The sequence below is a fragment of the Podarcis tiliguerta genome (assembly GCF_965153285.1).
Source record: "Podarcis tiliguerta genome assembly, chromosome: 10".
In the NCBI taxonomy this organism is placed as follows: domain Eukaryota; kingdom Metazoa; phylum Chordata; class Lepidosauria; order Squamata; family Lacertidae; genus Podarcis; species Podarcis tiliguerta.
In genome coordinates this window covers 35484336-35496709 of record NC_139543.1, presented here as the reverse complement: position 1 = coordinate 35496709, position 12374 = coordinate 35484336, and the positions used below count along the sequence as shown (strand labels likewise).

General features: G+C 39.8%; 1 protein-coding gene across 1 annotated transcript in view; it reads right to left on the bottom strand.

Moving 5' to 3' along the window:
• TMTC2 (transmembrane O-mannosyltransferase targeting cadherins 2) overlaps window positions 1-12374 on the bottom strand; it is a 179676-nt gene that overhangs the window by 94510 nt on the left and 72792 nt on the right. Inside the window, exon 2 of the mRNA XM_083400958.1 lies at window positions 9093-9663. Within this exon, the coding sequence (XP_083257084.1) occupies window positions 9093-9663 (571 nt within the window). The remainder of the gene's footprint in view (window positions 1-9092; window positions 9664-12374) is intronic.

The following is a 12374-nucleotide window of genomic DNA, read 5'->3' as shown; positions in this document are numbered from 1 at the left end:
ACTCTTATTTAAGGAAATATTCCAACTGAAAAGCCAAGTGCATGTGAAGAATGGTTCGTTTTCGTTTTCTGGGAATCAGCGATGTTTTTCTCCTGATAACTTACACTAGCAGTCAATCCCTGCTCACTCTCAGCTTCAGGTAGAATGGGCATATGTGGACATATGGATAGGATTATGAAGATATGCAAAAGGGGTTGCAAATGAGTACATTAACAGAGAGGAAGTACATTTGTTCATACTTTTATTTCCTATCTAATAACATGTTAGATTTTTATCATATATAATGACATGAGATACATTAGTTGACTTATCCAGTGATTTCCATTGTTATCCCAACATTATCTTACCCTGTGTTTAAATTCATCCACAGATAAACTTCATTTTAGTATTTGGCAATTTGCTTATCTGAATGATACATGTATTGCAATAAATTTATTATAACCACATTAAACTGGCTTAAAAGGGTCCTCTTTTATCAGTTTAAATTCAAATTATCGTACCATTCCTGGAAAGCAAAAAACACCTTTCAAATATGGTGTCTCTTGAAACACTGATCTTAAAAGGATATTGTAATTCCTAAAGTTTCTCCCCGGCATTTTTTTTAAAAAATAATAATAATAATACTAGTCACACCCTGTAAGCCACAACTGACTGATATTATAGATTCATAGATTTTTCTATTCATCTTCTAGGATCAACTTAAGACACAAACCCACAATCTGAATAAAGCATGCATCATTTACTCCAGACAATACATGCTGAAAGATTATGCACTAATGTTACCAGCGTATAATAAATCACATGGAATATATTGTCAGATTGACATCTTGAGCTAATCAATAAAAGCAAGACAATGACTAACAGCTGAATCTATTTTCATGCAACCTACAACCCTTAACATAGTTCATCTTGTTAGGTTTGCCGCAGCATGATAGGGATGGAAGATAATTTAACCTTGCATCAATTCGCCAGTTAAATTCTGTAGTGATGTCAGAACCACTACATCTGCCTATGTTTCAGCTTTTTGTAATAATTATATGCGGTAATCAGTTAACGGATGGCTAGTGTAAAACCAACTCACTTTAATGATCTAGAGCAATGACTCTGACCTGACATGGTCTTTTGCAATTACTGCAGCTCATCGGTGTGTGCTAAATTACGCTGACAATGCTGCCACTCTTAAGGACATTGTGCATCCACCCCTCTTTGCTAATAGCCAAACTCATGAGATTAGACAACTTGCGCCACAAACTGCAGTAATTGTATTAGCTCCTAAAGGTATGTGTCTAATGGGAATTCTGCCTCATTTAGGCATCGTGCTCCAGCTGAAGTACTTTCATCAAGCTGTCCATCATTCCCTGGATAGGTTTTCAACATTTGCAAGCCTGCTGGGAAAAGATGTGTGGTGTTTTATCAGATGTTCCAACTTCCACAGGTCCAGTTCTGAAAATGCCAGCAAGGAAAGAGCTAACAGCATCAATGAAATCTGAATTGCTGCTGGATATTAATCTGAATATAAACTTTTCTACTTGTGCAACAGTAAAAAATAATAACTTTGTGTTACTATAACTGTGCAACACGTAGCACAGATCCTAATTCAAACACACATAGGATGTAACAGATAAAAAAATATTGCTAAGACTCAGAAACTGAATAGATCACTACAATAAACTTCACAGCCAGCAATCATACTTGCCTGGCATGGATTCAGTGCTCCCATTACTGGCCAAGGGATGAAAATAAGCATAAACTCGCAGGAATCACCATAACCTAGGGAGAGGCCACCATATGTTGCTGGAAGACAACTGCCATCATTCCTGACCATTGCTGGGAGTAGTGAGTGCAGGTGTTCAGCAATGTTCTAAGAGCACCACGTTGGTTACGTCCATCATAGCCAACATAATGGAACACCTGCTACGCATGCCATGACAGGTCTGCTGATTTTTGACCTCTAGTAAGGTAAAGGTAAAGGTACCCCTGCCCCTACGGGCCAGTCTTGACAGACTCTAGGGTTGTGCGCCCATCTCACTTAAGAGGCCGAGGGCCAGCGCTGTCCGGAGACACTTCCGGGTCACGTGGCCAGTGTGACATCGCTGCTCTGGAGAGCCAGAGCCGCACACGGAAACGCCGTTTACCTTCCCGCTGGTAAGCGGTCCCTATTTATCTACTTGCACCCGGGAGTGCTTTCGAACTGCTAGGTTGGCAGGCGCTGGGACCGAACAACGGGAGCGCAACCCGCCGTGGGGATTCGAACCGCCGACCTTTCGATCGGCAAGCCCTAGGCGCTGAGGCTTTTACCCACAGCGCCATCCGCGTCCCTTGACCTCTAGTACAATTAAGCAATTAACATAAAATAGATATTGCCCTGGACTACTACTACTTCTTTTTTTTTTTTAGATCACCACATCTCAGGACATTGAGGAAGACAATTGGCTTAATTATGTTTAAGTGGGTGCATGCCTGCAGCACTGCAGCACCTGACTGTTCTGTATAACCTGTTCATTTGAAGGCAGACCGGAAACAGGCATGAGTGGAAACCATACAGCCATTCAAGAAAAGTGGTAAACGGGCTAAATCAGAAACACAAATAGGTATTAGTGCAAGAACTCCAGAGCACTCCTGTCCTTTCTCTTCATCGCAGGGCTCAGAACCCAGCAAAGCATAGAGAAACCATCTGGTGCTCTTTAGAGTCATAGAGATTAACTTTAGAAAGCAAGGTCACAGGAACCTTCCAGGCCACTATGCAACTGCAAACTGCTGACACAAAGTTCCTTACAAAGCAATCGAGTCTTTTTACGTGCGCACACTGAAACCGCACCGCAAAATCCACAAAAGTGCAGAATACAACTGGGAGTTGCATGCTAACCTACGATCAAGCTTAGAAGTGTCAGATTGGGTCAGACAGCTGAGAAAGGTCAAGATTTTTTTTAAAAAAAGATCATCCACCATCTACTCTAACACACAGTAACACCACTTAAAACAATCCAGAGTCTAGCTATAAAGATTTTTATGTGAAATATATAAACTAGTTGCCAAATACCTCTTTCTAGAAAGAATCTCCCAAATATACTTTGGAGTAATTTGTGTCAAATGCAGGCTCTTTGAAAATTTGGGTTTTCTTAAGGTTGTCCTTTCATGCAACATTTTGTGTCAGTCATCTAAAAGGCAACATATATTGAGAAGGGGAGAAATTCATTTGAATGCATGTGACAAGTCCACCAATACCCTGAAGAATAGATGTGCCTGAGAATAAGCCATACTGTTCTTGAAGTTGGCAATTGGCATGTAAAGTCAACATGACAAGCAACCTTTAACACCATCTGTACAAATCCCCATGAAAACTTATATTCTCACCTCATGCCTCAAAGAATAATTGCACCCTAGGGAAACTCTAGAGGACATTCAAATGATTTTGCTTCTTTGCTTCTTAAGGTTTGAGTTTCTGACAACATTATGCTTATGCCTTGTCATAAAGGGCAAATGTGTAATAGAAAATATTAATATTCCCTTCACAGAATAAGCTGATTACCTTACCAGTGGAACCATTTTAACTCATTTCAAGATTTGATTACTATTGTATATGATAAACAATGTATTCTATAATTCTTGTTAACTTAATTATGAGACAGGATTTTTGTCAGCTCTAAAACCCTATCTAAAACTATGTCTATAGAAGCGGGGGTGAGTTAGAAACAGCTTACATAAAATGTCAATAAAATACACAGAACAGGAAAAAATGCAATCTAAACGCAAAAGAAAAACCTAACTGTACAGAAAAAAATGAAAGGCTTTCTTCAAAACAAATAAACTCATACAGCGCTGAAACACAGCAAAAATACAAAATATGAACTAGCTAAAATCAAAGGATAAAATGAACAGCATAACAATTAAATCGCAAAAAATAAACTTCACTGCTCATTTAAACTATATAAAACAGATGTCGGTGAGATGTTGGGTGCAGATGTTTCACAATTGGGGCAACCACAACAGAATATGCTCACTTTCTAGTAATCATCAGAATCAACTCTGTGTGGACAGAGCATGAAATCCATGGTTCAGGATGGCATTTCATACCATATCAACTACCAAAAATAGGGGTCTTCTGCGTCACTTTTGTGACTGATTTTGAAACTGAATCCCAGTGATGGGGAAACTTTCTTCCCAGGTGGTGGGAAGGGCAAAGACAAACAGTGGGTGGAACAATGGGTCTTGTAAAGTAGATAACATTCTGGCCATTCAAAAAGCAAGCAGTTTCTATACACAATCTATACACATAATGCAACAGGCATTATGTTTCAGGAGTATGTTCCAGCTAGCAGAAGCACTAGAGGAAAGTGCAGGTGTGGATTTGAGAGAGTGGTGTTGGCCACATAAAAAGGTTTAGAGTGCTTGGGATTGAATTTCCCCATCCCTTTTCCACTATGGACCTCCTTCTTCACTAAGATATTATTCCAACACAACCTTCAGAGCTTTGTCTCGTGGAACCTTGCAAGGTGGCATTTCAGCACAGTGGCTCCCAAACTATACAATGAGCTTCCCACTGAAATACATCAGACACTTAAGTTGGTGAGTTTTCACCAGGTGTTAAAATATTTCTATTTGCTCCAGCTTTCCCTGCTCTTTGATATCAGTTGAATGGTCAGTTATTACCATTTTGATATGGTGCTTTGAATTGTTGCTTTGTATTTGATGGCTTTATTCTTCACCACCTTAGGAGGTGGCATTGAAATATTTCAGATAAATAATATAGATAATAACAGGGGAATAATCATTACAGCTGTGTACAGAGTTATTCCTTCCAGTTGTGTAATACCTGCCTTCTACAATTCAACAATCTACAGTAATTGCCATTTGTATCATTATAACTATACTACAATAGTATATCATGCATAACAACCTGAAACATTGAAAGCTATGATGGCTTATGCTCTGGCTCCACCGTTGGTGGCAGTAATGCCTCTGAATACTAGTTGCTGGAAACCAAAGGAGGGGAGAGTACTCATATCCTGCTTAATTCAAGGGCATTTGGTTGAACACTGTGAGAACAGGATACTGGACTAGATGGACCATTGGCCTGATCCAGCAGGCTCTTCTTAACTACATTGTATTCAGAAGCCAACTTGAATAACATTTGACTTGACATGCTGAACTGGATTTGTCAAGCCAAAACTATTCCTGGTTTCTGCTGAACTTCCTCTCGCCTTACAACAACAGAATAGTTTCCCCCAGAAAGTCTTGCTAAAACTTTCCTCTTATGTCTTTAATGCCCAGAACTGTAACAATAAAGAGCTGAGACTTCCCATATGGCTTAAAAGGAATCCCGAAAATTCTCCATTGCTCCATTTTTCACAAGAAGTTTCCAGGCCAAATGGCAATGATGGTGAATGAGAAGTTCATGTCTAATCTATGTCCCAAAGTTGGAAAGCAATTTCTTAACTTCCCCCTTTCCTAACCATGTCATATTTAGCCACGGTGTAGTATTGCAGCATTGCCAACATTAACCATAGCTAATGTGAACCAGGTTCCTGCAAACCCGATTCACTTGGTTAAATTAGGGCCCTTTTGTGTTAATCATGTTTAGTAGTGCAGACACAATGCTAAGATATTTAACTGAGAGGGAGGGGACCACAGCAGCATACAACCCTTCTGACTACTTTAGCATGATTAAGAAATTGCAGCGCTAGATTTGTACTGAAACTATAGATACCAATTCTTTATCACTCCCTTTCTCTATCCTTGCTTACTTTTCCTATCAAACTTTTGGTTTACTGAGTAGAGAACTGCCACTCATGCTATCTAGCAAAGCACCAACTGGAGTTGTCAACCGCCCAGAGTGGCTGGGGAAATCCAGTCAGATGGGCGGGGTATAAATAATAAAATTTATTAGTAGCAGTAGTAGTAAAAGATGAAGAATCATGAAAGAATCTGCTCCAGACATTTGACCTAAGTACCAACCATGCCTTTGTTTTTTAGAGAGCACCTGTTGTTCTCTAGAAGAAAGGAAGCTGCAGGGCACAAACAAATGCAAATATTTGTTCAGACTTTCACACGTTTATAATGAGATATAAATGCTGGATAAATTAATTCTCAGCTGAATAACCCTGAATGAAGGGACTCCACAAGGGAGTAATCAGTTGTGGTCCCGATCTTTTATTTAGCCCTTCAAAGTGTAAGAATCCACAAGACAAACAAAGGCCATGTTTAACAGTTTAGTGCACTTGTGTGCGCACATTTGTCTCCAATCACTTATGCGTAGATAGCAAAATTGGCAAGAGGTCAGGCCGCATTCTATATCTAACAATCATTTACTACATAGCAGGTTGTTAGGAACTAATTTTTGCTAGGACACAGTCGTTTTCTAATTATGATTACAGAGTGTTGTCCTAAGTGCTGCAAAGGAAGCCCTTGAGCTCAGGAGCACCGATGGGTAGAGTCACAAATGAAGACTGAAAAATCCCCAACGCCATTCTTAAAAAGCTAATTTACCGAAATGCTATGGGGATTTTATACAATGGTGCTTGATCTTTAGTGATTATTGTGTCGTTAATGTTTGAGTTTAAAAAACAGCCAGAAAAGCTGTATGGTGTGATGTGTGGAAAGAAAAGTGAATGAATAAGGTTAAACATTTCATTTATCACATTATGACATACTATCCTAAATATCTGAGTTGAGCAAGTTGTTTCACTCTAGCCAATTTGCTGCTGCAACAAGTCTTACAACTCAACTAGGTATTCAAAAATTGCAATGATATTTCTAGATTATTTTTCTGATACCAGCTTGCAGAGTTTCATTAGGCAAGGTTGACTCTGTATTTTTAAACACACACTTGCTTTGAGAAATGTAACTTCTGGAGTAGCAGAAAAAAATAAGGAAACTGCAGACTTGAAGTAATCTTTAGTTCAAAGTGAACGTGTGAATTTTTTCCCCAGTTCAAACTTAAGGTGAAGTGTTAGCTGTATCACTCTTAGAGCATTAGGTTTCCACAACTAAATTTAGCTGCCATATAATTTCATTAAATATGCTATGGCACTGTGGGTATAACACCAGATTACATTAACAGACTGCATTATCACATTTGTGACACATTTAATGTTACAGATAACTGGAAACGTATTCCGTATGAATTACACATTACCCATTTAAAATAATAATAAGGAGAGAAACTTTTTTCAATTCACATTTTGGAAAGCATGGTTCCTGACCTACTCATAATAATGGCATGTTGTTTGGTAGCATTTCCTAACACTACGTGGTGTGCATTCAGATCAGATAATTTCTATAACAGTGATTTGAACATATAATGCTAGGCATTTAGCACTGCTGAATTAATAACATATCCAATAAAGAGCTAGTTTCAATGCATTTTAAATCAAAATATTGTCGTGGCCTCTGCCCCATTTGCTTCATCTTTCCCCCACCTTTTTCAAAGGCAGAGCACAAAGGCTCAAATTAGCTTTGTAGTACTAATTGGACAGAATAGTGCAATCTGCAAAGTTGATTAATGGCCCTGTTCTCAGGCTGGGAATTGCAACTGCAAAAGAATTAGGCCTCTGAATTTGCATAGTTTCTATAATTACAACCCTATTCAAATCTCATTTCCTGGCTGAATTTTGGCTCCACGTTAATGTTTTAGTATAATTTGTACAGATCTCGCTGCTGACATGCAGAATGACGGGATACACAAGTTACATGTACCTGGCAAATCAATCTAACCACAAGCAGTCTACTTAACACACTTGTAGAAGTTGTGGGAAGCTATTCAAGAAAGCTTCAATATAGAGTATTTTCCTCAGTCCAGTCAACACATGCTTCAAGCCAATCTTGCACAAAATTGAGGTGCAAACACAGTTCTTTTCAATTTATATTTAAAAAATAAAATAAAAGTAAGAAATACATTTTAAAAACATTTCACATCTCTTTTAAAAGTATTACATCTTGAGATAACCCCACATTAGTTTGAGGATCAGTTCATATCACCTTTAGGCACAAGGCCAGCTACCTATTTTTCTGACCAGCTTAACATTTTTCATCATAGTGAGTGGCTGCAAGCATACCCACTGCAAAGAGGTTCTGAGAGCTCCACTGTATTCACAATTCAAGATTAAATATGCCACCCCACAACACACATTAAACGTAAAGGGTAAAGGGGCCCCTGACCATTAGGTCCAGTCGTGACCGACTCTGGGGTTGTGGCACTCACCTCGCTTTATTGTCTGAGGGAGCTGGCGTACAGCTTCCAGGTCATGTGGCCAGCATGACTAAGCCGCTTCTAGTGAACCAGAGCAGCGCATGAAAACGCCGTTTACCTTCCTGCCGGAGCAGTACCTATTTATCTACTTGCACTTTGACGTGCTTTTGAACTGTTAGGTTGGCAGGAGCAGGGACAGATCAACGGGAGCTCACCCCGTCACGGGGATTCGAACCACCGACCTTCTGATCGGAATGTCCTAGGCTCTGTGGTTTAACCCACAGCGCCACCCGTGTCCCGTAACAACACACATTAGGTTTGATTAAATTACTGTGCAAAACCATGGTTCTTGCTCACAGTGAAGTTGCCATGAACAAGTAAATGCAATCTGGGCCAGACAACTAGTTAAAATCAAACAGGAACATGCAAAGACACTATGAGAGAGAGGGCATATATGTATACCCCAGGGGGTCTGTGTAACCCACCCAAGGGGAACATGGCACGTTTCACATGAGATATTAACATTTTCAAAGGTTTGGCTTTGGAAAACAGAGGGTCTGTAGTACAGAGCTAACTGGGAACCAGTGCTGTATAGAATCAATGGTTAATAAAGTCAATTATTACAGGGCAAAAATGTGCATTTTCCTGCTTCCCACCCATCATTGGAAAAGAAGCTGTTAGAGCAAGTCAACAATAATACTTGCCCACAGCACAGCAAGGTGGAAATGCCAAATGCCAGCTTTAAGAAGAACCACTGTGGAATAATTTGAATTCTATTTCTACCATAAGGCATCTGTGTGTGTTTTTTAAATATGGCAGGATTTAAGTGATTCCTTATTCTTTTAGATAAATGCACTTCATCAATATGGTGCAGAAACTGATACGTCCGAGCCACAGTTCTTACCTTATAGACAGCAGGAATGATTTGGTGCATTTTTAGCCTATGAAATACAAAGACGTCGTAAACGGCTGAAACTGCTAGAACAGTCACTCCTTGCTCCTTCCACAACATGCTGCAGGTGGCGCATAGCCCTGCACCCAAGATCCAGCCCCAGGTTCCTTCTGAGTAGTTCCTTGTGCAGCAGTGTTTAGTATAACAGACCAGGGAAAGCAGAAAGAAAAGGCAGGCTCCAATATCAGCCCTTCCTACAATTCCTGCAACCGCTTCAGTATGGATGGGATGCGAAGCAAACAGCAAGCCAGCCAGTAAGGTCCAATATCCGTCGCCAAACAATATTCGGGAAAAATTTGTGAAAAGACCTGTGACTGCAGCATGTAAGAGGACATTTACAAGGTGGTAGCTCCAAGGATCCATTCCTCCGATAGCATGGTTAATTCGAAAAGAGAGCGTACAGAGAGGTCGATACGACTTGTGACTCCCACTGTGAGTAAGGAGAGTGCCCCAGAAGTCATTGTAGAATATCTGAGTCCACGGCGTTTCAGGAAGAAGATCCTGGTTTGTCTTGATAGCTCGGCTAAGAAATAAGAGCAAACAGAGAAAGAATCAGACTACATGACCACTACAGTCGAGATTACTAAATTATATGCACATTCTCTCTTCTTCTTTTTCTAAATTAGCACAAAAAATATGTAATATCAGAGCTATTCCACTTCTTAAAATTTCATACTTTGCAGTACAAGCAGTGTTAGAAGTATCTCTTCTATTGACTTTTTGCTACAATAAATTTCCATATAAATTGGCTTTTAAAACCTTAGAAACAGATGTTATGCTGGATCCATTAAATTAAAACACCCTTCAATGACATTCATCTGAGTCTAACCCAGAAGCAATCACTTATGAGTTGATGGGTTATAATTAAAACGTAAAAGAAATATGAGTAGCTGACAAAAAAAAGTGTGGCTTAAACTAGCAATTCCTTACCAGTTCCAAACTAAAACCCCAACTGGCCTTTTGCACACCTATTTTAATTTACATGATGGAATTAAATTTGCTGACATGAACTAGCAATAACTACACAAAGTTACCAGATGTATGCAAATTTTTAATCCACAGAGAAATTCCTTGACAGACACAACAAATCTGTCTAAAAAAGATAATTCTGCAGCCCATGTTTGACCAACTATAGGCGACTAAAAGATTATGGATTTCCCAGGGACCTGAAGTCAAGTTTTGCTGGTAGCCAGTTCCATAAATTCAAAGTGACTGTTTTATTTTGTCCCTTCTAACCCCATATTTTCCATAGCAGCTTCCGTACAGGTAATGGCATAGGTATAAACTCAGTTTCCTCAGCTACTGTATCATACCAGCTGAAATGAAACAGAAGTGGAATCTCTCTCTGTGTGTGTTTATTTTTGCATAAAAGGAATCTGTTCCTGGTGTGAGCTTATACAAATACATGTAGAAGAAGAAGAGTTTGGATTTGATATCCCGTCTTTCACTCCCCTTCAGGAGTCTCAAAGTGGCTAACATTCTCCTTTCCCCTCCTCCCCCACAACAAACACTCTGTGAGGTGAGTGGGGCTGAGAGACTTCAGAGAAGTGTGACTAGCCCAAGGTCACCCAGCAGCTGCATGTGGAGGAGCGGAGACGCGAACCCGGTTCCCCAGATTACGAGACTACCGCTCTTAACCACTACACCACACTGGCTTGGATGCAAAGTTGTTAAACTTGGGTTCCCTTTCCAATTGTTAGTAGCAAATATCTCTCTGTTAGCAGGTATATAGGTAAATCACTAAAAGGATATGTAACAATTAAGCACAAACACACATACAATACAGCCAAGTGTTACACTGGACAACTTTATCTTACAAATGGGATGGCTGATATTTGGCTTAGGTTGGCAAAGAAGATACAAAAAGGATGTTCTCCCACTTTTTGCAAACTGAATTAATGGAAAAACAGCTTTATTCTGTTTTATTCAGATTTATATACATTTTATGACCAGAGTTCATTCCTGCAGTGATGCAACAGAAACTGAAAGAAAGAAAACATCAGAGATCCTCAGACACATTACTACCCATCCTTTTTGTCTTTTTTTTTTTTTAAAAAAGAACATTATATATAAATGGATTGCTTTCAGCAGGTTAGCTCCAAATAGAAAAAATCGCTGCCGTTATTGAATTTGCTGACATTGCAAATACACCACTGTTCTGCAAATACATACTAATACAAAGCTCAGCAGTTCCGTTGTCTAAAGTACATTGCTGTTACATTTTAAGGAACATTTGTTGCATGTAGATCCTTTTGGTTTGTGTATAGATTGAGGTCAGTAAAATATTTATTTTGATTTTTGCTGAGGTTGTTTATGAACTTTGCCTCCATTTCTGGTTCCACTTAACTATTATTAGAAATGGAAATGGGGGGGGGGGAGACAAACAAAATCTTCATCTCTGATAAATTTATTGCCCCATCATTTTTTAATTTAACATCAGAATCTTCTGTTTGTGATCTCACATCCTGAAACACAAGTTTCCAAACTGAGAGACAATGACTGGGATGCTGAAAACAATCAAGGACTGCCTCCAATCCACTACCACAGCCAAACAAGGCCTTTAATGATGGAAGACTTCACTTTCCAGAAAATCTACACTGAGGCAACATAGTCCATCATGCTAATAAACTTCACAGGACTAGAAAATATAACCAGGAGAATTAAAAGGATTCGTTTCTGAAGTTTTGCAAAATGAGGCAAACATTCCCAACAGGATTATTATTTTTTAAAAGCCAATAGAAGGTCGGTGGTTCGAATCCCCGCTTCGGGGTGAGCTCTCATTGTTCTATCCCAGCTCCTGCCAACCTAGCAGTTTGAAAGCCTGTCAGTGCAAGTAGATAAATAGGTACTGCTGCGGCGGGAAGGTAAATGGCATTTCCATGCGCTCTGGTTTCCGCCACAGTGTCCTGTTGTGCCAGAAGTGGTTTACTCATGCTGGCCACATGACCCAGAAAGCTGTCTGTTGACAAACGCCAGCTCCCTTGGCGTGAAAGCGAGATGAGCACCGCAACCCCATGGTCATCTTTGACTTTACAAAAAAAATCCCCTGACACGTCCCACTCCCATCTTCTCTTCTACCTATTGGATTCCCATTTGTAGGTATCCTGGGAAAAGAGACCCTGCAGTGGGCAGATTTCCTCGAATGCTGCTTTGTTACAACTGAGAATTGTGACTTGGCAGCTGGTCTCTTCCCCACAGTTCACCAACGCACAGGTCCTTTTGGACCGGGATGAG